Source organism: Numida meleagris, chromosome 5 (assembly GCF_002078875.1).
Source record: "Numida meleagris isolate 19003 breed g44 Domestic line chromosome 5, NumMel1.0, whole genome shotgun sequence".
NCBI classification, from domain to species: Eukaryota; Metazoa; Chordata; class Aves; order Galliformes; family Numididae; genus Numida; species Numida meleagris.
In genome coordinates, this window is record NC_034413.1 from 37,940,678 (window position 1) to 37,966,623 (window position 25,946).

A 25,946-nucleotide genomic window follows, 5' to 3' on the forward strand; every position below is an offset into this window, starting at 1 on the left:
GCTCAGCTTAACCAGCTTAGGACTTCTTGCTTGTGCTCAGGCAGCCTGTGTACCTGAAAGTCAGACCCTCCCTTAGCTGTACACTAACAGAAGAATTGTGTTTTAGACAGGAAGCATAAGGGAGAGTCTCAGATATTGATGTAAGCCTGGTCAGTTTCTGTATTCATGTGATTTTTTTACCTGAAAAATAGACACGTGGTGCAAACCTACACTTGAGCTGAAGACTAATTCAGTTCAATAGGAAAAATATTTGACTGCATCTCTAGAGCCTGTGTGTGAAATTTGAAAACAAAAGGATTTCACTTGTCCTGTTGTTTACCTATTATTTATATTTAATGTTCCCATTCCTGCATTATTTTAGTATTTTGTTATTACTTTAGTTTTCCACATCCCACATTGTTTTCCCAGGAACACTCTGAAAAATGAGTTAAGGCTCCCTATGTTTTTATCCATCACCATCACTTATGTATTATTTATGGGGCTTCCTTTCCAAATGCCAGATTTTGACATTGTTTTGCAGTTTAGTGGATTCTAAAGTGGCATTAACTTGGTGTCCAAGCCCTCCTTATCCTCCTCTGTAATGTTTTTTAGCTCAGAGCCTGTCTCACTTGCTTCAGGTGTACAACTGGTAAATGTATGGCTGCACAGTTAATTCTCTAGTCTTCCTGTACTACAAGGCCCTCTCCTGGAATAACACAATGTAAAGACCAGCCATTCCAAAACCACACCTTCAGATCAACCACTCCAAAGGCAGTTTCTCTAAGTTGTGAGAAAACCTTCACATGCAAATCTCCAATGGCGTAACAAAGTATGTTTCTCACTGACTGCCACTTTAAATTTCAGGAAAGCTAGTGTAATGTTCAATCCATTGATCTGTTGCTCAAAATTTTATTAATCATTTTTAATGCATATTAACAAAGAAGTCGAGGTGGTGTCTGTGAGGTCAGGAGTAATGTAAAGTTTCTACTGGTTGTCTTAAATATTCAGTCACAGTTGAGTTCTGCAGTTGTGTCACAAGGCTCCTCAGGTACAGGTCTTTGCAAAATTACAACCAATCACATCCTTCATTACAACTTAAAGCAAACTAAAAGACTGAAAAGACTGCCGAAAGTTCTTTTTTTTTTTTTTTTTGGTAACAAATCTGAGTCTAAACAGCTTCAGTGTTTTGGACAATAAATTCTCTGTAGCTGCCAAGGCAAATCCATTTATGATACACTACTTGCTTCCAGATCAGGCACCAGAAAACTATTTTTCACAATCTGTGTTCTGATATTCGTCAGTGTGCTCAAACTTGAGGGATTTTCATTGAGACTTGCACCTCATATCTGAAAAACCGGTGGTGCTCAGAGGGGCTTAACATCACAATTTCATGAATGTTGACATAATTGAAGAATACTCAGTGTGGAAGGAGACAAGACACGAGTTTATTCTGGAACAACATTCCTGACATGCATGCTTCATGTCAGTTTTGACATTGTCTCGAAATGAAGCATCCTCTTAGACATGAGAAACATTAGTATGTGCTAAATATTTCTTGTGGTTGCGAATGGGGCTTTGAGAGAAGCTGGCAGCAGCCACATGCCTGAATTCAGTGCAATACGTCTCCTGAACTCTTGAAAATCTCAGTTTATCTTGCCATTAAGAATTCATAATCGTCAATAAGCAATGCGTGGAACAGCTAATTGAGCTCCATAAAGTGCAGCAGGCTGATGATTTCCACATGACTACAGTGTGGATATTGTTATTTACCTTAGAGTTAGCACTGTAGCTGCTGTCGCTGCTTAGAGACCACTTTGTGCTAATTTAGCAAATGTTAATTTTTTAATTACCACAGTGGAAGACATAGCGCATTGCATCAGTGAAAATGTATGCAAAAAATAATGAAAATGAATTGATGGCATTTTATAAGATCAGCACACTCACTAGCATGCTTGGCTGCCTTTTGTAAAGGTGAATATTACGATTGTCCCGAGAACTTGTCTAAAGTTTCACCAGCGTTACCCTTAAGGGCACCACTGAAGTTCGTTGTAATAAAAACAGGAAACAACTTTAGCCAGATTAGTTTTGCTCTAACAGATATGAATGCTTAGCTTTAATTGATCAAAAAGTAAAATGTGAAATGTGCTTTTCAGGTTAACTTGAGATGTGCAAAGCATCTGAAACAGATGACATAGTGGTAACTATTCACGGTAGCCGAGCTCCTGACTTCACTGTGGCACACTGACCTTAATTGACACGGGAAAAAAAAGGACTATGCACTTAGGAAATATTTTCCCCTTTGTATCACTTAGAAATCTGACTTTTTTGGGATTTCATGTAACAAGACAAAATGCATGGGCCATGTTGCAGGGTCACTGGAGCTACTTAGACCTGGCTCTGCAGATGTCTGCTGTCTGCTGGCAGCTGAAGTGCGAGGAGCCTTGCCGGTGCATCCTGAAATGGATATCCCCTCAAAACAGAGCTCACTGTACTTGCAACAGATGGCATTAAAAGTGGGCCCTTGGCTTCCTCCCAACACGTATCTCATTTACAATTCTCCGCCCTTTCTATTTCTCTTGGTGGAAAAGCCTACAAAGCCTCCCTGATGGATGTTGACGGGACATGGTAGTACTTATGAACAGCCCCAGCTTCCTCCACCAGGCATACACCTGTGATCCTGCATTCCTGGGCAGAATGATGAAGTTTTCACTGGTATTTTGCTGCATTTCACTCAGGTTCATTTGTCTGAACCAGAGGGTGATTTAGGATTGCTGGTAACAATCACGTCTTTTACTCCCTGCAGGCAGGATAACTCTGGCTGCTGGGAGCTTAAAATGCTTTACCTGTGCTCAGCCTGTACTAGTTGTAATTAACGCTCCTGGTTTTACCTTGCAAGGGAGCAGGTTGTTTGGAGTTTCTTTGTATAACTCAACCTCTGGAAAAGAACCTCCAAAAAGAACCCTGTGTATGTCATTTTGAGGACTGGTTTCTCTGCTCATCTTGTGCATAGTGTAACGCTGAGAAGCGAAACAAAATGTGCAGAAGAAATTGTCCTCGAATGCAGCCCTGCTGTCACTGATGAAAGGACCCAAATTCCAAATGGTGATACCCAGTGCTTGCACCAAAAAGCTGTTTTGCTTCTGTCCCCTGAGCATCTGTTTGCTGACTGCTTGCTTGCATGCTGCTGCGGCCCAGCTGAGGGGCCCATGAGGCTTGGTGGCTGCCATGTTGGGGTGGCTCCTAAGGTAGCCACCATTTTGGGGCTAACCTTGAGGTATGGTGGCCGCCACACTGAGGTAGACTGTAAAGCACAGCTTCTGCCATTTTGGGGTCGTTTCTGAGGTGTGACAGCCCCCCTCTTGGGATAGCCCTTAAGTGCATTTTGGGGTGGCTCCTGAGGTGCAGTGGCCACCATTTTGTGGCAGTTCCTGAAATGCAACACCTGCCATTTGGGCAAGGTGCAGAGGTGCAGTGGCTGCCATTTTGTGGCAGTTCTTGAGGCATGGCAGCCATGCTGCACCAGGGCTGGACTTTGTACCAAGGCGTGAGGTATTTCAGGACATGCAGGCTTTCCTGAGTTTGTTGGTGTTGAAGGAGTCATTGTACCTCCCTAGTGAGATGCAGGTGAATCTTAACCAGGTGAGAAGGAGCATTGGGATAGCTGGCCAGCACAGTGTTCAGCCTTGTATACAACGGGTGGGATTTTCAAATCATGCCTAAGCTTGGCATGAGTTAGAGGGGAGAAGAGAGGGTTAGATGATCCTTCCTGGCGTCAGGATGTGAGAGACTGCATGGAAGCCAGAATTTGCTATAGAGAAAAAGGTAATGCTGATGGTAACCATGGGACTGGAAAGAACCCTCTGGCTCTTGTCTAGTACTTGCCATAGTTTGTCATTTCAGTAGAATAAACCAAATAAACAAAGTATAGGGCTTCTCAGGCTTCTACTATCAGCAAAATTTTATCCTTTATTATCTCCTTTTTTCTTCTTCTTTAAAAAAAAAACAAAAAAAACTTTGGAAATAAAATTGCTGGTGAGTGTATGTATGTGTAATGCATATATTAGCAGTACCATGCTGAATTAGGGCCATTTGGGTGTGCTTGCTCTGTGGAAGAAATAAGACGTACCCCAAAAATAGAAAATGTGGTTGTAAGTGACAAAAATTGGCAGATACAGTTTAAGAATTGCTTTTAATGTTTTTTTCAACTCTGTTCCAAGTTTAAAGTGTCCATTGAAATTAATTAGAACAATCATAGTATCCTTGGAACATGAGTGGAGAAATTTTTGTCTTCATATAATTTCAATATTTCCTTTTTACTGAAGAGAATCTAGAAAAGCCAGCTTAAGGAAATTTCTACGTACAATGAAAAAGAAATTCCTGACCAAACTGACTAAGCTGAAATGTCTAAAAGCAAAGAGCTATCGTGAAAGTGCTGGAAAGTCTCTGATTATAATGGAATCAATGTCCTAGGGTATAATGCAGCTCTACATTTAATATTGAGCTACTGAACCGTACATTTCAACATAGCTAAAGTCACTGGGCTCTCATCAAAGTCCTGTAATGACACTGTGCTCTGCTTAGATGCCAAGTGACTCTTGAAATAGCTCCAGAGATTTTTTAGCAGCTTCAGCTGTAGAGACATCAGACTTCAGAAGGACAGCTACTGCCATGGCATAAATATATCTTTTATTATATATACTGCCACACTCGGCAATAAACTTATGAACTTCTATAAACATAATTAAAAGGTTCTCGCACACTTACAGGTGAAATCATGGCAGCAGTGCTGATGCAGCACAAGAAAACCCTGTCCTTTGTTCTGTAAATCTGTTTTGTCTTTCCTTACTAATGATGCATGCATGACACGTTTAATTCAGTGCCTCCTATTGTTTGCCTGGGTGTTTTTTTTATTATGGCATTGACTGGAGTCCCTGTCATGTTCATTATAGTTGGGCATGTTATTTTAAGCAGAATTTTTCTTAAGTATTGTTTAAGGTATTGACTTTGCCAAAGGGAAGAAAAAAGTGCTTGTATCCACTTAAGCAGACAAGTGGTTGTAAATTTCTGCCCATTAAATATACATACACACATAAATATACGCATATGCAGTGATTACGGGCTGATGCAGATATAGAATTAGGTGAGATTTGAAAAGTGTATTTCAGGGAACCTTTCCAGCACAGGAGTTGTGTTTCTGGGAGCAGCTCTAGGCAGGAGCATCCTTCAGCCTGTCCCTTCTCCTGTTGAGGACAGTGAGGCTCTATGTGAGTGCTGAGATGGCACTTTTATTTTCAAAAAAAGTATTGTTAACCTTTTAGATTTTAAAGAACTATTTCTGGTTTGTTTGGCTTGGAGGTTTGTTTGTTTGTTCTTTTTCAACCCAGCCAACCAGTTCCTGGGTAGGAGCAGGAGGGTTATTGCATAGCTCGTCTAAAGCAAAGTTTTCAGCCAACCTGAAGGAGCAGCAATCATTTTGGTAATGGTTTTGATACCACTTTTGCTAAGAATCTGGAATATGTGTGGTTCCAGCACTTCAGAATGAAACTTGAAGTTGAATCTGTGCAAATATTCAATGCTTGATTTCATTTATTTAGAAGTATAAAGTGATTGTATTGCTTATGGGCTTTGTATTTACTCTTCCAAACATGCTCTCCATTTCTGTCATCCATTCCTGCTTGATGGTGAGCTCTTCCAGTGGTCTCTCTCTTACCATGTGTTGTGACCTTCAGTCTCACCCTATACAGCAGAGAGTTACTTTCTAGTATCTCTAATAATCTCAGCTACATTGAAACAGAAATGTGGTTAAATTCAAGAAGTTGAAAGGTAAATTTATTTGGGGGTTGTACCCATATCTCATACTAAAGCATCTGATGTGTGAAAAGTTCAGAACAATTATAAATTGACTGTTCCTAATCTATTTATTTCATTTTTGTCTTTCAGTCCATCAGAGAAGTCACAGGCTATGTTTTGGTAGCTTTGAATCAGTTTGAATACCTGCCTCTGGAGAACCTGCGCATCGTTCGTGGGACTAAGCTCTATGAAGATCGATATGCTCTGGCGATATTTCTTAACTACAGAAAGGATGGTAATTTTGGACTCAGGGAACTTGGCTTGAAGAACTTGACAGGTAAGTGAAACTCATAAATGTGGTGGATTACTTGAAAAAAAAAAACAAAAAAAAACAACCAAGAGCTTGTTGCTTGTTGAATATGTGCATCAGAGCCCTCCATCATGTGCATTGTGCATATAACAGAGGCACCATCAGACGCTGGCAGCTGTACATCGTTTGGAAGGCTCATTGGTACTTCATTTCATTTTCTTTCTGGTTCACAACTGAGCTTTTCTCAGTACTGGTCAAAGGCTGTGTATGGAATTCATTGCAAGAGCATATTTAAAACAAAAATAACTGTTGAAGATGACTTTTTTTCTTAGTTTTCAAGAACACTGTGTTTCCCAGTGATCCTTGGTTACTTCATGTAAGTTGCTTCAGGTGTTACAAATTTTCTGGCAAAGTAGCTTAGCTTTAGCTTTCCCTCTGCCTCTGCTCTTGCTTCTGTCTGAGTCACAGTTGCTGCTGTGCTGGTAGAGGTGCAGGGAGCGAAGGGTGGGAGGGTCACTGGATCTTTGGTGTATTTCTTTTTAGAACTTCCTTTTCGAAGAGAAAAAGTTCATTATATACAGTGAAAAAATATTTTTATTTTTCCTTTAAGCAAAAAGATAAGCTGAGTCCATGGTTTTGTATTCATCTGTAACTTCATGGCTAGATAATGATGTGAGGTATGTCAATATTTCTTTTCTCCCAACTGAGAGTCTACAGCAAGTGGTTTGGGAGATTGAAAGTTCGCTAAATATCATATTGTACATGTTGGACTGTAACTTAATGAAGTGCAGGCAGTAGCAAATGTTTTTAGGGAGTTTGTTAAAAGTATTTTATTTGTACTTGCCTCCTGATAAAGGGAGGACATTTGCTATGATCTAAGCTTTGGTGTTTGTGAAATGGCCTTATTTATGTAAGTCTCTAAATGCTGAGTGCAAATCACTGACCTGAGCTGAATATAGAGCTTGAACCTGAATACAGAGAGGTGGGAACCTGGTGAACTATATTTAGGCACCCTTCTCTTCTCTGTAGGCACTGGCACACAAGTGCCTGCAGTTCCCTGTTGTTCATGTCTCTCTGAGTTGTACGGTGATGCTTTCAAAAAACAGGAAGGTGAGGGAGACTTCAGCTGTTTGATGGAGTAAAGCACAATTTTTGGCAGGTTTTCAGAGCAAGTTCTTTCTCCCGGTCAGACTTTTAACGGTTTTCTTTACAGAGGCTATCATGCTGATATCAGAGTGCTTCCCAAGGTCTCTAAATCCCTGCCATCCTTACTACACTTCTCTCTACTACTGTCGTAATCCAATTTTCTCCTATTCTGTTTCCAGTTTTTTCCCATCCTTCTGTTTTAGTGTGTTCATTGTGGCTATCTGTGCTTTCACATAACACAGAGCTATAGCATCGTGCACGAGTAGAATTTTCTATTTCATATACCTTTTATTGTCTGTGGGTCTCAAAATGCTTTGTAAAAGGCATTAGTCCGGATAAAACTGAGACAGAAAGGCCAAGGCCAGAGAAGGGTGGTAACACTTTCCTTTTGGGTTGGAAGCTGTTTGCCAGGAAGCAAGAGTTGTGTTTTCAGTGATTATTTATCCATTGCTTTGCTGCTCGGTAACGTGAATAAACTTATCTTGTAGGCCTTGGCTCAAGATTTTGTTCTTGAATCAGCTGCCCTGTGCCTGGCTCCAGAAGTTCTCTCTGGACACTGCTTTTTTGTGATAGGCGCAGCACCAAGACTGTCCACTGGGTAGCTTGACTGTCTTTTCAAGTGTTGTGAGAAAGTCTGCCTTAGCTCAGTCTTTGAATCTTTCCTAACGTGAGATCACCACAGCTACTTTATCTAATGTAGGTGGTGTTTAGAAAGCCCTCTGATGGGATTATTTGGATCAAAATGTATTGCCTCTTGGAAGTGCCTAATAACACTAGCTTGTCTCCACTGAGTGCTTAAAACAGCTTCTGGGTCCTGAGTATGAGCCACTATGTGCTTAAAAAATACTCTTAATATTTTCTAGATAGCATGTGCCAGGGCCTTGTGAGTCCCTCCAGCAGCTGTTCTTTGACCATTTTCTATATTGGTTAAGATGCACCTGACTGTTTTAACCCACGACCTGCTTCTTAATGCAAATGCTCTCCCTGGAGCATATTACTACTTCATTTTCCTAACACATTTTTAGCCTTAATAGCTGCATAAAAATAAGCAATGTTTGCAGCAGCCAGTAAAGGCACCAGGCCACAATAGATGAGCTGTGTCTGAGTCTTCCCCATGTCTACCAACTGCTCCATGTTTACATTAGAAACAACCAGTGATTTGCATTGAATTTAAGATGAAGCAGTTCTCATGAGCTTGCATCCAGCCAGCTTCTAGTCTGCTACAGATTTAAAGAGATTGGCATTGAAAGATAAAATGCAGAGGCTGTTCTCACCTGCCGATCATCCCGTGTCTTAACCAGAGGCAGGATTTCATTCCCCCGTGACGTACCACTGCATTATTTTTAGTGTGTTGTTAACAGCTGTGTTTTTATTGTCAGATATTTCTGACATACTTACATTTCATCTTTAAATTTAAATGCTTGATTTTTTTTTCCCCTTAAGCTATAAAAAAATGACAACTGTGACGGCAGTAACTTTTATCTGACACAGAAAACACAATCGTGTTCTCACTTGTGATGTCTGTCAGCCTGAGAGAGAGTTGTGTTAGTGTAGCACAGGTCAGGAGCGGGCCCCAGAATTCATGTGGCACTTCCAGAAAGCCTTGCCTGTAAAAATCTATTTCTCACTTATTATAAAAACGTAGTCTATGATTTCACAAAAGTGTCAGAAACAAACAGACATTGAACCGACTAAGTGGCTGCTGCCACCTCAGCTGGACTCGTCTCAGCTTGCAGATTCAGCTGCCAAGCAGCGTTAAAATAAAGTGCAGGTTTGACACACTGAATGTATTATTCAGCCTGAGATTAGCAGAATAACTGATGCTGAGGGAGAGGGAATGCCACCTTTTTCCATTTACTTCATATGAGCTAGTGCAAATCATTCCTGTCTCTCCCATGTAGCTAGGCAGTCAACCTTAACTTATGCAATGAAAGGGCATAATCATTGTTCACACTTTGAGTACTCCAAATATAGAGAATACCTGATGGCTGCATTTCATTATGGCATTTATCTTCATGAGCTGGGAAAGAGGGATAACTCACAAGCCAGAACCACTTATGAAGTATCCCATATTTTCCTCTGAGTGAAGATGAGTAACAGAGATCTACAGCAAATGCTGTATCTTTGAATAAGCAGGGATCAGCTAATCTCCCCTATTGGCCTTGGTAAAAGAGTTTCCCCTGCATGTGTCCATGCAACTCTGGAATTTCTTAAATATATGAGAATGAAGCAGAGTTAGCGATGATTAGTTTGATAACACAGAAAAGCAGCAGAATCTGTAATTTCTTATCTGCCTGCTTTGCATAAATGGAGATAAATGCTGAATTAAAATAACTGAGGTTTGAGTGACAGGTGCATATTGTAGCCCAAAGGATTTGGTCAGTGATACCCAAAGAAAGGACGGCTCATTTGACCAGCAGGAAAATCCCAGGGCAAGGACCATCTTCACTGTGTACAGAAAGTGACCCATTATAAATGGGCTGAGCTTGTTCAGCACTGTGACTGCACACCAGCGTTCCTGCAGCAGAGGCTAGGATCATTCCCTTTCTGTTGCCTTTCCTTGGCCCACACACACACTGCACATCGTGTGAGTCACTGCCGAGATGCCAACGCCTGCCTGTGACACTCAGCCTGAGTGGATGAGCCCGGGCTGTGCTGGTTGCGGTGCATTCCTCGGTCACTGTGGCTTCCTACTATTGGGTAAGCTGGGAAGAAAGCAATATGTAGTTTGCCTTAGGCTTCCCATACAACAGGTGGGCAAGGCATCACATCTCTAACCTCGGAGAGGTGTTGCTAGGATACGTGGAGGAATGAGGAATTTGTTTAAAAATCCCTTTGGTACCCTCTGCGATCAGGGCTGCTGCAGGAGTTAGAATGTTGTGCCTAGCAGAAGCAGCCTTAGTGCTTAGTGCCTGCCCAGGGGCGCTCCTTTCCCTGTAGCCTTGGAATTGCCAGATGGCAGTGGTATTCCAGCACAGCACCACTGACCAGAAGAAAGGAGGAACACCCTGAGCACGGCTGTTCTTGCCTCGGGAAAGGAAAGCTCCTCTGTGCTGTGGCAGCCTCTGGAGCCAGCAGGAAATGGGTCACAGGTCGTATAGCAAGGCCAAGAGGTGTATTGTGTATGGCCAGAAGTAAATACTGATCCTCAGCCCCAGGAGATGTATACTCATGCATTGATTATGTTCAGTAACAGTGGTTGAGCTTTGGATTTTTAATTGCAGGGAGGCTAGAATTTTACAGTCTCTAAAGGATTCAGATAGGCTTTTGTCATGCTAAATGCTGTGACTAATGTCTGATTTTTTTGCAACCTGTAGATCACCCATTTATGCTCAGCTTTCTTTATTTCAGAGCACTTTTGTCTTTTTAGTTCTGTCTCTAGAGCTAGGAATGTGCAGCCTTGTTTGGAATGATTATGGCAAAAGGAAATAAAAGAAGCTCATACTAATGATTTATTGGTAAATGTTTTCTAATTGGATATTCAAAGGATTCATCGTATCTTAAACTCCTGCCTTTGGTCACTGGAAGTTGTTTGCAGTTCCCTCTCCTACCAGTATTTTCACACAAACTATAAAATGCATATTGTGTATCGCAAATGGACTGAGGCAGTTTATCAGAAGCCATTTGCAGAATGTTTCACGTGAGCCACCAGTACCTCACAGCCAGGAGAAGGTCTCATCAACCAACTTATCCTGCGATCAAAGCAGGGCTTGGAACCACAGGGAGAAGAAGCCCGCCCAAACCCTTGGCCTTATTGCTCTAACTTAGCAGTAAACTGAAATTCAGATTGGCCCCTACTTTCTTCCACGATACATCCAGGTATGCTGCCATTGTCACCTGAAAATGCCATGTAAAATAATGATGTCATTTGTTCTTTCTTGGCAGTTCCTCCTTGTTACCTCCCTGGAGTAGTTTATCAGTGCATTTTTCAATTATAAAGTAAGAAATTCTCCAGGTTTCGGATGTGTGAAACACCCTTTAGCTTTTTAGATATGTGTGCAATCAAGATAAATCCAGTAGTGCTGAAACCTCCTAACAAAGTAGAAGCTTTGCCTGACTTCAGTGGCTTGTGGGCTGTAGCAGCACAGGGGTTTCTCTGGCCACACACTTCGCAGAGAGTTAAACATCTGAGCAGAGTAATCCCTCCATTTCAATCACACGGGTCAGGAATGAGTGGCACTGCAACATGTTTGAGTTTGGCAGAGAGATCTGTGCTGAGCTGCTCTATAACTTAAGTAAAATGCAACCAGCATTACACTAGGAAAGAAATTGTACTGTTTGTAGTGACAATGCTGCTGAGAAATACATCCCAGCTCCTGCTCGTGCCTGTGCTGGTCAGGACTGGATATTTTAGAAATGGAAATCCCTGCTACTCCAGTAGTATATCTTCTTTAGTTCAGGCAAATGAAAGAGGCACTGATTTCAGTGTGTTTTTTTTTTCCTTCTTTTTTCTTCTCTCTACAGTCTTCTGATTTCATTGATTTTCTTATTTTCTCCTGACAGGCAACAGCTGACAAGGAATTTGGTGCTTTTGTAAAATAATTAGTCTTGTGTTACATGGTGAATGTAACCCAACATCTCTCCCTAGCAGAAGGGCAGGTTCTGTAGCAGAGTGGTTCAGCTGCTATAGGTGGCAGGTTCTGCCAGCACCATGGGAATGTGAAGTGTGAGCTGCCGGCGTGGCAGTGAGGTTCAAAATGGGCATGAAACTCTGGGTGCCACGTGTCAGGTAAATGTCTTTAAGCACAGGCACTTCAGTGGCATCGCATCATACATCTACAAGGCAGCACAGGCCTACAGAGCTCACTTGAAAACCAAATCCAAGAGCGTGAGGTCCCTTCATTAGCTTGACTAGCTGCAGACTAAAAGAGGTAAGTGTTTCCACCTGCTGTTTGGCCAGGTCCATCCCAGGCTGCTTCTTCCTCCCTTGCACAACAAACATGGTGCCACAAATCCCAGCCTGGCCAATTCTGGGACTGCTCTTGTCAAAACCAATATGGAAGGTTTTAACGTGGGTGGTTTAGCAGTGGTCTCGGGAGGTTTAGAAGCGAGAGTGAGTGATGGTCATAAGAAGTTTATCTGACAGTTTGATCGCACTGCTGAGATGAATGAAGAGATGTCCAGGCAGAAAAGGTAACCTTGAGGAGAACATAAAAATAGAAACATGGACCTGTAGGGGAAGGGAAATCCCTGTGCAAACAGAGGTGTCAAAGTGGGAAACACCCAAATACCACAATCTAATGGCAAAGCAAAAGCACTCACCAAAGCAGTAGATGCATTAGGGATGAAGGAGCAGGCAGGCTGAACAGGAGCGAGGCTGATACAGAGCTGCTGTATGCTCTGGTACTCCCCAGCTGGTTCCACCTGCTTTGCAAGAGCTTCTTTCCATGCAGAATGAGCCTTGATTGCTCTGAAGTGACAGTGCCAGGTACTCAGAGCAAGAGGCAGGTGGTGCACGTGGATGCAGAGCTGTCCGGAGCTGTAGAAACGTGCCTGCAGGCAGGGAGGGGGAGCAAAGCTATCACATGAGGAGAACACGCTGGAGGCCTTTTTCTTTGATGTTTGGAAATCGCTCAAGGGGCTGTCTTCTCTGAAGCCCTTTTGCCTTCTCTCTTTTTTTTTCTTTTCTTCCTCCAGCCCCACGTTGGTGAAACTTTCATAGATGTACTTTCCATTTCTTTATGTTTTAGAGGACAGAGGCTGTCTGTCAGGCCAGCCATTGCACAGAGGCTGTGCTCACACTGGGCTCACGCTGGAGATTCCCTGGGAGCTGATTTCTGCTTCTGCCCATCAGAAATAGCCCTGCTGCATGCTTTGGCTTTGAAACCACACACAGCCCTGATGTGGGGGCACAGAGCGAAGGGCTGCATCAAAGATGGTTCTTTTTGCCTTGCTGGAGAGATGAGATAATGTTAGTGGGTTGGTTTTGTGTTGGGTTTTTGGTTTGTTTTTAAAGGATCAACTAAGTGTGCGTTCAGGCTGTCAAAGCTCTGGGAGTTGGTTCTGTCATTGGGGTTTGGATGGAGTGCTGCAGAGTCAGCCCACTTCGGAGATGGCTATGGGCATCTGTGGGCAGGATGCAGGGGCTGAGCTTACCCAGAGAGTTCAAGATGCTTTTATCAAGAGTATCTTTTGACACTTTTTTTGTTTTAAATGCAAAATCTTTTAAATGGCAGGGAAATTGTCTGCAAGGAAGGAGGAGTTAAATCTAGGGGAAAAGCGATGAAATTATCAGGCACCGTCTTTCATTTTAAAATGAATGTGTATGGCTAATGACGGTAAATGGCTCCTCATGCTTTCTTGTATGAATTAACTTCCATTTTCAACCAAGTCAAAATATTTTGTGATAACTGAACAAAAATAATTGAATCTGCTGTAGACCTGTGTTTTCTTTTCCATCAGATTTCAGCTTGCAAATTTGTCTGGTGTCGGCTTGTTAACCCGGTCCAGGAAATTTTCAAAATCCTTGAAAACACTTAAAGGCTGGAAAAGTGGCTTTCTTTTCATATTTCATGCCAACATCAGTCACAAGGTGCTTGCTTTGTTGTAAGACTATGTCCAATGAAAAATAGACATACAGAGCAAATTTTAAATGGATAAGCTTGGCTGCTGGCTGCGGTGCAGGTATACCAACATGGAGTTTGACATAAGCTACCTGTTTTTTGGCAGGGAAAATGGTCCTTTGTCCAGAGCTGCTCACTGCAGTGCCTGATCTGATCCCAGCATACCAGCTCTGGGGTACGCTGGGTGTCCCTGGAGCACGCTGTCATCGCTTCTGGGGTTATGTTGCATGTACAGCCCTCTTTTCTATGTGTATAACACTGACCTCTCAGTATGTCTCTGGTTCTGGGGTGGAGAGTGAATGGGGTTCTTTTTGTTTGTTTTGTTGTTGTTGCTTGTTTTTTTTTGGTTTATTTTTAGCCAAATCAACATCAAAGAGGTGCACTTGAAGTCCTGGCAAACTTTGTGCTGAGATTCGGGTCATGGCTGAGTTCATTTCCCTGGCTTGACAACCCAGGCCATATCCTACTGAAATTTGCTCTTCCTATGAAAAGCAGTAGAGGAAAAAATGGGAGCTGGCTTTTTCCTCTATTGGAGTTAAAACAAGCGTGCTTCATTTCCATGAAATAATAATGATTCTCTTAGCCTGATACTTAAATTCTTTACAAGCCTCAGCCGGTTACAAATCCATTATCCTGAGCACAGTGTTGCAAACAATGATAATAATAATTAAATAAAGTATAATGCACAAAAGGGTAAGCCTGCTGCTGGCTCTTTTTACAGACCAAAGTGCTGGTTATTATTTTTTTACCAGGAGACTCTATTGCTCTGCAGGAAGGTGTCAAAGCCCTGCTGCCACAGGTGCAGGCAGTCATGCCAGGGAGAGGCAGGGCCTTCTGCTCAGAGGTAGAAGACCTGCTGTTCAGAAACACTCTGTGCAAGGTGGATTGAATGGATTGGGAGGATCAGGATTTGTCTCCTTTTTTATGCCCCCTTGCTCAGGCAGGGTTGTGTGGGAGTTCTTGAGTGGTGATATTATGGCTGTGGTTTTGTTCCCTCCTGCTGAGTTAACTATGGCTTGTGGTAGCCATGCTTCTGGTGGTCACACTGATGTGCTGACAGAGGCCGGCCTTGGTGTGCACTGTAGGGTTGCTTTAGCAATGACTGGGCTTGGAGGCTGATCTTTAAGTGAGACTTGATGTCTTAAAAGCGAGCACCCAGCTAAAACATGCATTAGGTAAGGTTGCAAGGGCAGCATCCTGCTCAGTGCACGTGGGAAGAAGAGCTGAGAGGGATGTATTAATGGTTGTGACTACAGAATGGATTAATCCCAAGGGCTGTGCAGTTAGCCCCGTGCGAGCTCACTAAATCTCACCACAGCCCCAGTTTCATCCAGGAGTGAGACTTCTGGGTGTAGAGAGCTGAATGGTTTTGATTTAATATTCAGAAGCGTTCAGCTTCCCAAATAAAGATAATATTTTTGCTAGCTGAGAGATTTATTAATATCTTAACATGGCCTTGGCTTTAGCCTTTTATTGCTCGCTTTCTAAAAAAAAGTAAAATCTTAGCACAAACCAGCCTTGAAGTTTGGAGAAGTAATCAAAGCTCTGCTGAGCAGATTTGACTGTACTGATGTGTTGAATGAGCTGTGACCTCTGGTGACCTCATTCTGCTCCATTTCCCCTTCAGGCTGGTAGCAGCAGTTGGATGTAAACATTAATCTGTTAATAAATAGAAAAAGCATATAATTGCAATCGCTATTTTGTCAGTGGCCTATCCAACCTTACTGCTTTGATTCAGAGAGAAGTGGCCGTGGTGCTGCATGCTTCTCTGCTCAGGGCGCTTTCCATCCACAGTGTTTGGATGGGGCAGATTATGGCTTGCTTGGCGCAGCAGGTGGGTCAGAAGGGGCACCTGCTTCCTGGCCATGAAGAATACCCTCCAGCAGCCTTGTATGCTAGTTCTTCTTCTTTTCCACATCCTTTCCTGGTGTCGGTAGTCCTCCATTTATTTCTCTTTGGATGTTTCTGTGAGGAGATGAAGCTCGTATGGGGACAGGTTGTCACAGGTTACCTCACTGTATCAATCCTCGAGGAAACTAAGAAATGTGGAAAGAATGCTCTCATTGAGGACAGGAGGGTTGGAAGGGATGAAGTCCAGTCTGGCCAGCTTCAGATAAGCTTTATAACCTTGTCAAGGGCCAGCCATGGGTTTATAGAGGGGAGGAAGGAGCTGGGCACATGGAGTTGGAGCTTCTATCTCCCTTTCCATGCACTGATGTGGAGAGTTGATGTGCTTTGTGGCACACTGAGAGTGTTGTGGCTGCAAAGGGCTTTCAGACTGGAGCTTAGTCTCCCTGTGAGCATTGGCTTACAGCCAGCTAGTGTGTTGTTTGGCCATGCCTTACAAAGCCATGTCAAAACTCTTATTCCTGTCTGTTGTTGGTATCCAAATAGGAAGCCTTTTCAAGAGCAGCATGAGAAAGCTCCTTTGCTGCTGCTGACTCCTGAGCTTGTGTAGTTTAGAAGAAGGATGCTGCACATTTTGCAGCATGTTGGAGGTTGCCAGTTCCCTTTTGCTTCAGTATATGAGATGTGAGTGGTGATGATGTGCCTTGGCTCTGCATGTTGGTGGTGTTGCTGCCCCAGCAGTGAGAGGTTGGTGACACCAGGTTTCGATGGCAGGTTTCACATCTATCTGATGTGGGATGTGCTGCAGAGATGCTGGGTAGCCTGCTCAGAGATGTGTGAGTTCCTTTCTGATATGGGTAATTAGTGTCATAATCTAGGGTTTAACGATAGCCTGCAAAGAAAACTTACTTGGGTTTAACTAAAATTGCTGCCTAACACAACTGGCTAAATTGAAACAAACCCCACGTGAATGTACTTTTATATCCATCTACAAGCGCCTTGTATTGATTTAGCCTACTGCAGCAACTCAGATGAGCTAAATTGATGTCTGTGCACTAAGTTAAGTGGATTCACATGGGATTTCATACCTGCTGAACTGATTTGACTTCAAAACTGATTTTAGTTAAACCAGTGCAAGCCTTGTGTGAGGCATAGGCCTTCCTTATTTGTTGCTACTGTTTTGACCAAGAGTTACGTGACAACTTAGGGGAAAATGAGATGCAGCTGAAGGGGAAAAATGTGCCTCTTGCCCTGCTGACTGCGATGCTGTGGTGCCTTACTAACCTTGTCCATATTTTCAACTTGAAGTGGTACTAGGGTTGCTGACATGGCTTAGTATCAATCTTATTTCTGGAAGGCAGAGATTGGAAAAAGACTGCTTAATCCTTTTGCTCTCATATGCACTGCTGTCTAATGTCTGGAGAGAGCAGAAGAAACAAATGCTTGCAAACCTACTACTGTACAATCTTGCTTCATGCCCCTGAAGCCAGCAATTTGCATAAGAGCTTTTTCTCTGGCCATGCAATGTCTTTCAGCTTTGGTTGGGCTTCCATACTCTTTGTCCTGTACACCAGAGTTCCTCCAACCCTTAAGCTTGCAGGCTCTTGTTATCTTGGCCACCATGAGCTAATCTAAAGTGCCCAAACTAGTATGTCCAAAGACTGTGACCAAACCAGCTCCAGTGGAAGAGAACTGAAATCTAACCCATCATCTTTCTGAACTGACCACTTGCCTGCCACGAGGGCCACGTTTCACCTTCAGGTTCCTTAAAGATAAAGCGTAGAAGATAACTGCTGGTGTGCAAATCTTCGCAGGTTCACAAATTGCTGGTTCATAAGTTATTATTCAGCAGTGGAGCAAGGGTAAGAGGAGATGTATGTGTTTTGCTCTTTGCTCCCAAAATGGCTTACAGGAATGTGTTTTAACTATTTGTCACATAGCTTTACCAGACATGACTAAGGCTTGGCAATATAATACTATCAAACGGCAACAGCACAACCTCTTGAAACTACTCTTGATAAACATTGAGATTTCTCTTACTTGTTAAGAAAAGTGTTTCTGTCCAGACATTTCTATGTTAGGGACAGTGTTCATATTTTAAGTAATGAGTTTGTAAGTAAATGTAAGCCTTTATAAATGTTAATCCACGGACTTCAACTATTTTTTCTCTGAAACATAGGGGTCATCATTTTTTTTTCATCTATAAGCAGCACTTAAATTCCTGGTCATAGGGTCCCTACCCTATATAGCTCAGTGTGTCTAAGGCAGGAGGCCACCAATGGTCTCAGAGTGATAGGTAAAACAAATCTGCAGCTTCTTATGGGTAATACTGGTTCTGCACAGCCACAGCTAGCGGGGATGCCAAGTTTCACTTCTGTACGAAGGCGAAGAAGATTTGAGAGAAGTGTTTGAAAGAGGTCAATGAGATAACTTGCTGGCTGTCCACATCTTTGTATGAGAAACAGCACAGAAGAAAGAACAAAAGATGTTTCAGAATGTCTTGTGTGTGATGAAACGTGGCATGACGGGCTTATTGAAGGTGGGAGAAGGCATAAATAGTGTATGAGAGAATGATTGGCCCTGGAAGATCTTGGGAATGAACAAAAGTTGCTTTTATTTGATGTGATAAGAAGGAAGCACAAAGCGTAGGGGTAAGAAAAAAGCATAGTTAGAGTGATGAGTTAGAGAAGTGGAATTTGGAAGGAAACTGTGAAGGGTGAAGAGTGATTTTTATTTGAAGGAAAGGTGGTGTTGTCAAGGCCTGAGAAGAGCCTGGGCAGGAGCTCTAGATGCAGTGACAGACAAAGCGGCTGTGACAGCAGAGGTGATATCAGCAAGTTTTGTTTCACAAGCTGAAGAGAGGTCAGAGATGGAGACTCCAGGAGACTGGCGGAAGTGATGGAGCAGCTGGCAGTACTGGTTGCTGAGGCTGAAAGGGTGAAAGAGAGTGCCAGTGGGGGGGAGGAGCAGAGCTTGTTCACTGGAGCAAGCATTTGTGGAGTATCTGTGCACAGCATCTTACTGTCCAGCTCTAATCTGTGATGGCAATCTCCAGGTGTATCTCCAAACGTGACGTACCTCCTGGTTGGCTTTGTCAGGAGCTGCAGACTGTGAGTGTTTGGGGAGTGTCGTCCAGTCTCACCTGCTGTCTGAAACTGTGCTTCCTTATGTCAACGAGCCGTCGTGTTCACTGATGTCAGCGGGAAATAAATACTGGCTTTTGTAGCACAGAGCCATTTCTGATGAGAGACACGTATCCCAGAAGGGAAAGTTCCAATAAATTCAGAGGGAAGCTGCAGCAGTTGAAGCTTATTTTGTGTTTCTCTTGCTGTCACATTTGTTGTGTTATCTAAAGAGATCTGTGAGTGAGGTGGTAAAACAGGGCTTTTTTAATTATACATCACCTAGCAAACTGATAAAGCAAACAAAGCAGGCAACCAAATAGCACTGGCATGAACCACTTCAAAATAATGATATAGCAAGAACAATAGGGGAGTAATTCACAGCTCTCTAAGACATTTTTGCAGTTCAGAGGGAGTGTGATAACAAGCAGCTATTGACTCTTCTTGTATCATGTTTTCCACCTGTCTGCTGTGTGACTGGGAAGTGTATTACCCACATCCTTGCCAGGGTTTTTTAGACTATTGTCTTAAAATCCTTGCTCTACAAGAAATGATCCTAGTGGAAGCAGATGTGAGTCAGAAATGCAGGTAGGGGCTGGAAGGAGAGTGACAAATTATTTAAATATAGTTTAAATCCGTTAGATGTTTTCTTACCTTCGCTGTACAGAGGCAGCTCTAGCACCTCCTTGGCCCCAGTGGGCAGCTGTGGCGATGATGAGCTACCTAGCAGCTGCCCAGCACAAGGGAACTAACTCCCTTTTGAGTCAGGCATCTTCCACCAGGACCAAGGAGGGAGAAGGAAGGTTAGTACTGAGCGGGCAGCATGCTCGCAGCACAAGCACCAAGTGTTAGTCCAGCACCAGCCTTCTCCAAAGGTGAGAGGTGTGTGAGTGTGTGTGGTTGACCAAGGTGTTTGCTGACGTGGAACATCTAGTACACGCAGCACACATGCTGTTTTGCAAGCAGCTAGTGGAGTTAAAGATGAAAATAGCAGCCTTGGTACCTGCTAGTGAGCAGAAGAAGGGTATTTGCTGATGTCATTCATATATTAAAATATTTGTATTTCTGTGGCCTGAGGGTTGTTTTATCCTTTGTCTTTTCTGTGTAAGTGCTAAAGCACGTGTTTGCATTGTGGGAGCCAGGGAGTTAAACCCAGCTCAGCTGCACTTGGCAGTGGAGGAAGGAAACCCAGGCAGGCCACAAAGCTTCCCTAGATACTAAGTAAACATTTGGGCTGCAGGCCAAAAGTCATCTCCACACTACCAGAGTCACACTGTTCACAGTAAGAGATCTAAGTGGTCTGAAGCCAGCCCAGAACTTCTACTTGAGATACTGAGACTGCAGTAAAGACATAACCTTTTTAAATGAGAACAAGACATTTTGAAATCCTAATCCGCCTCAGAGTTCTGTAGCAATTCACATTTGATCTGTACTTCAAGCTGGGGAAGAAAAAAAAGCTCTCACAAGTTTGTCTTTTGTCCTTTCAGGCTCAAGGTGAAGGAGGTACTGGAGTAATCAGCCCCACAGTTAAATTTCTTCACCTTGAATTTTAGCCTCTTTTTAGAGAGGGAAATATTCATGTGTTGGAGAGTCTTAATAGAGGTATTCATTGCAAATTCACTAAGGGCGTGTTTTAAAATACTAGGTGCAGTAAGAGTTCTGGCTGATTGTGTGTGTGAAGGCACATACTGCTTGTTGTTCTTATCGCAGACCAAACAGGATTGATTTCAAGGCAAAGCTATGGCAGTTCAGGATTTGCTGGGGTAAGCTGTGCTATTTGCCTTCTTTAACTTCTTGCCACTTTCAAGAGCAAAGGATGTCTCAATGTCACTGCCTTTGAAGAACTTAAAATTTACTACTATTTAAAGACTGGTAGCATTCAGTTGTTAGACTTTTGGAGTATAGTTTGATTCTGATAAGCATTAGAGAGGCTTAGGGAAGTAACCAAAACTTTCCTGAAGACATTGCAGGTTGGTGTAGAAGATACAGGAGACTCGCTTCTGCTTGAAATCCAAGACAAGAACAAATTCTGCTTCTCTAAGCCTGTTCCAAATGCACACACAAACATGACTGCTCAGAGTAAATAAAATGATGGGAACATTTTACTTTTCTAAATGTGTTTAGCTGTCAATCCTTTCAGTTTACCATCATTGTTCTGCTTTATTGCTATTGTTGCAGTATTTCAGATATAACTGAAAAGCAAAGTTAGGGAGTGCCACGTATTTAAAAGTAGAGAACCAGCTAACTCCAAATATTAGGATTTAGCCATCTAAATGCCTTTTAAAATAGTATGTCCTCTAGGAACATGAGTCTGGTTTGGAAAGGGTGGGACACGCAATCCTGAACTCCCAGATTCCTAGGCTATTCTGAAAAAGGTTAACAATTTGACTTACGTGGCTTGAGTAAGTCGATTTTTGACAATTCTTAAAACCTTGGGCGCTCAAGTTTTGTGATGGCCTGAGAATTTCAACTTTTTTTTCAGAAAAAATATCTATTTCCTGCCACCACAAATCTGGAGTAAAAATGAAAAGCGTGAATCCTGAATTCTCAGAAGCTGGAATGCACGTACAAAAAATAGCATTGATTATTTTTAACGTCTCAGCATTTTTTTGTCATGACTTTTTGAGGGTTGACTAAGATCCTGGAATGCTGGGGCTGGTTATCCCACGTTTTTAAAAATAGCATATGTCTAGCAAAGGCAAGAATGCTATAGGACTCTCCATGCCACCTTTTGTGTGCTTGCAGGGTGGTGTAATGTAACATACTTGTGCTTTACTTTTAGGAGATCCAGGTAATTATTAGGACTTGCACAAGTCAAATCTATTTCTGTGAATATTTCGTCGCTGATGAAACTTTCTGTTGTTGGCCACTTTCCAGTCAATGCTATCGGTTTTTTTACAGGCCATGTGTGGGAATGGAGTCATAAACAACCTCTTATTTTGGCAAAAACAGAGCGCTAATCACTTTTGTATTAGCTCCGGTAAATCCTGAAAAAGTAAATGTTGTGGATTAAAAAGATAATAATGTGCTAATCCTTTCTGTGGTCACCGACCATTTTAAGCTTTTCTGTCTCTCAACCCTGAAGGATAAATCCGGGCTCTTGATTAGAAGTTAGATAATGAAGTATGTATGCACATCAAGCACCAAATTTGTTATCAACAAATGCATTTTTCTCACTATTGCAGATACTTTTTGATCCACTTACCTTCAATCTGTGATCTCTCCTTTCCTCCCCTCCCAAGACACTCCTTTGTCTTCTGTCACCAGGACTCCTTCACTGCATACTAATGAAGTGGTCGTCTTGCAGAAAGACCTTCCACAGCTCCTAGATGGTGGTGGTGGTTCAGAGAACATTGTGAACAACCATATGAAATTGTTGTGGGGCGATGAGACTGATAGGACTTGGAGTGGCCTCAATAAGATGACTCATTTTACACAATATATGGATCAAATAATGAACAAAAGCAGTTGCAGATGTGCTCTGACACCCGCTGACGTCAACGGAGAGGTCCCTTAGGCTTGGGATCAGGCCTTGGTGGGGTGGGCTGGTTCATTTGGGAATAGAGTTAGCTGACACCAAAGCCAGAAGAGGGGGAGAATGTAGTGATACTTGGTGGTGATACAAAGAGTTTTCAAACTTTCTTCCTCCTTTGCAAAAAACAAAAAAATAAAAAATCACAGCTAGAAAGCACTTCTGACTTAAGGAAATAATGCAGCTGGTTGTAGAAGTTGGCTCTGCACGTGCCAAGGTGAAGGTGAAAATCTTCTTCAGATCAGTTACTCCTACCAATCTGCAATAAATATTTTTAAGGTTTGTATCAACTGAAGCCGCAGCGAGTGCCAGCACCATCTGTAGTTGTTGGTTACAAGATGGGTCACATTATATAATGGTCAGCTCGCTTCTTGTTTGTCATGGTTGGCACTGGAAGAGGTGTTTTTCCTTTGCAAAGTGAATATTGTTCTTCTCACAGATGGAAGCTCAGGAGCTGCATAGTGTGTGGAACAAGCAGTTGATTAAAGATTAGAATAGTGATGAATATCCTAAAGTGGAATGTACTCAGATAATTGATTAATTGATGCAGTCTAAGCTACTTGCAGAGCATTACATTCATTCTCCATTAAATCAATCTCTGTCTTCTGTCCACACCTTGCGACTAAGAGCTGAAAGGCACGAACGACTTACTAAAGTCATCCAGATCAGTGGTTCTGGAACACAGGGAGCTGGACTATGTCCAAGATCCCAAACACAATGCTGTTGCTTATGCCTATTGCTTGTGCTGGATCTGGTGCTTGCATTTCAGCAGTATCACAGTATTGCAGGCAGGTGAAAAGTGTAATTAGCAGTGCTCTTATCATCCCACAGCCCGCTTCTGCTTTTCTCCCACCTTGCCATTGCTTTCTTCTTAAAAACAAAACTGTGATCTCACGCAGAAAGAAATGTCATAATGACATTTTAATTAACGTGTTTGTCCAAGGGATTGCTGTGAGAAACCGTGGTTTGGGACAGGAACCGTACATTCCTTACCAACAAAGGAGTGACAAAAAAGGACCCCTTTTTAAGATTAAAATTGTATAGCAAGTGAAAGGCACAGACTCATTGCTCTGGGACAGTGAGTCTGTAGGGCAACACCATGTCTGTGTCAGGGGGAGAAATGAGAGGGTGTAGGACTGGCTTCCTAAAGAACCTGCTTTATGAAAAGCTTCTGTTTCATAATTTTAGTAACTGTTCTGTTTCTGAGAATGATGTTTTAGCGCTTTACAGGACCCACTGGAAGGCAAGTATACAAGATGGTCAATACACTGATGGAGACCCATAAAATGAATGGCACATTTGGCACCTTTTATGAGCTTTATCTCAGGCTTTTCAAAGTCTGTGCCGTCTTCTGCTTTTTTCCCTGCTGTGCCTTTTCTGCTACCATCTAGTGACTGACATCGAGCCAAATAAATAAAACTGCATTGTATGTGCAAGTATAGCGCTTGTTTAAAGGCTGTGGGATAGTTCCCAGCCACTCAGATAACACTCTGATCTGTCAGATATCCTGGAGAGGTAGGAAAACCACTCCTCTGGGAACACTCCTCTTCTGATCTTCTGACTGCTGTGAAGAGCTGTAGCTCTTTGCTCTGTGTGCCATCCTCTTCCTTGATGACTCTGTCCCAAATGGACATTTCAGGCATTGAATCTGATTTATCCTGCTTACAGTTTGTTTAAAACAGTGAGTGAATCTTTTCAGAGCATTTGACAAACACAGTCCGGAGGAAAGTGGACCTTTCTGTTTGTAAACAGGCCTTAGAACCATCCCCAGAGTAAATAGCATCCTCTTATTTTGATTTTGTTATTTGCTTAGGTGTAGAAAGCCGAGTGCTGAAAATGAGGCACTGAGATACAGTGGTGGTTTCCCAAGTATTTTGTTTGTTGGTTTTTAAACCCTACCAATATACAGTTTGTATGTGTGGATGGAGGTTTTATATTGGTACCCAAACATGACCTGCTAGGTGCCTGGCTTTCAGTTACTGTTTTAGAAATGGATCGTGTATCTGGCTTTTTATTTCTCAGACACCCTAAAGCACTGCCAAAACCCAGAGATGCTCAGCATCAACTATTGTTAGCTTCCAAAAAATATCACTTAATTTCTGACCGTGAATATTCAGAGTTGAGTGCTTGTAACACTGTAATATGATAAACACTGCGGCTGGAGGCTGCAGCATCCACTTGCATAGGAACAGTTTATTATCGGCAAACATGATTTTGACAACCACTTTGAGGCAACGCTGCTCTATATCAAATATCAACAGAATTAGCATGTGTTTTTGCATTAATTACTGCAGCGCACCATGCTGTGTGACGGCCAGGGAATGCAGCAGGGAGGGCTCAGCTTTGCCAGTCACTTGCGATGTAGGATTCAGCTAATGCGCGTTTATTAGCTCTGAGGAGCAGCATTTAATGAGCTGCTAACCCCACGGTAGGCCTGCCTTCCAAGTGCTTAACAGGGCCTGCCAGATCACAAGTGATGTATGAGGGGGAAGGAGGACGTGGCTGTGGGTCTCTGATGTTCATTGAGTGGGTGACCCTGTGGTAAAGCCCTTAGAAATGGAAAAGAAATGCGTATTCCACTGCCTTGCTCTTGGGCAATTACATATACAACACAATTAACCGAAATAAATGGGAGAGTAGTATAAACATACCTTGTTTTTAAACACTGGGTTTTTGAGCACTCTTTGAAAACTTTCTGAAGGTGCTGCACGTTAACAGAAATGTGCCAACGTGGGTGTTTCTGGGGGAGGATACACTTCTGTGACAGAGGGGTAATTGAAAAATAATAAATCAAGTAGCTTGGGCTGTTATTGAATGTAACTAGGGGAAAGAATATCCTTGGTAGTATGTTCTTCCTCATCAGTATGGTCTAAAAATGCTTAATAGTGTCGCTGCAAAGCATAAATTTCAAGAATACATGGTACAACATTCAGGTTAAACTGCTCCTTTCTCAGCTCTGCCATTACTTTGATTTATTTCAGCAGCATGGCTGCAGGCGTTGTCTGGCAAACGTGTTTCTCCACTCTCTGAATTGATCATTGTATTGGTTTATTATTTTAATCAGGTCTTAAAGCTGCACTGAAAAATGAAAAGGAGCCCATTTCACAGGCACAGGCGGTCACATCTTTTCTCTCTAGTTTCTTTAGGTGAATTTCTTTAACAGTCTCTGTTACTGTAACACTGATTGGGAAAACAATTTCCCACAAAAACACAGTAAGGAGAAATGTAATAAAAAAATGTCAGCAGACACTGCTCATTTGCAGTTGTTTGGCTAAGAAATAGATTTCATAAAACTTAGTGAACTTGGAAATCACCTGAGCACATTGCTCTGCATATTTATGGCTCAATAAGGCTGCATATATGCTCATAGCCACTTGAGAGTCCAGTCCCAAATCACCTTGCCTGCGGTGAGGACATTGCAGAGGTTGCGCTCAGGTGTGCCAGGCCTGAGGCTCCCGAGGCTTGGCTGCTGCTGTGGGCATGCACACCCATTTGCTGTACAGCCTTTGGCATGGTGCGTCTCTGCACTGGACTTTGTGTTTAGTCAGTAGAGCAAACTTAGCCTGTGCATTATTAAAAGCAAGTTTTGCTGTGAGGCTGCCAGGACACCGCCTCATGCGCATACTGACCACCTTTCTGTAGGGTAAGTACTTAAT

General features: G+C 42.6%; 1 protein-coding gene across 5 annotated transcripts in view; it reads left to right on the forward strand.

Annotated features, from left to right (window-relative positions):
• ERBB4 (erb-b2 receptor tyrosine kinase 4) overlaps positions 1-25,946 on the forward strand; it is a 538,439-nt gene that overhangs the window by 260,614 nt on the left and 251,879 nt on the right. For 3 of the 5 annotated variants that reach the window (XM_021398689.1, XM_021398691.1, XM_021398690.1), the window contains exon 3: positions 5,920-6,106. In XM_021398689.1, the coding sequence (XP_021254364.1) occupies positions 5,920-6,106 (187 nt within the window). Of the gene's footprint in view, positions 1-5,919; positions 6,107-20,438; positions 20,522-25,811; positions 25,934-25,946 lie in introns of those variants that run through there. The other 2 variants (XM_021398692.1, XM_021398693.1) reach the window with 2 other exon arrangements.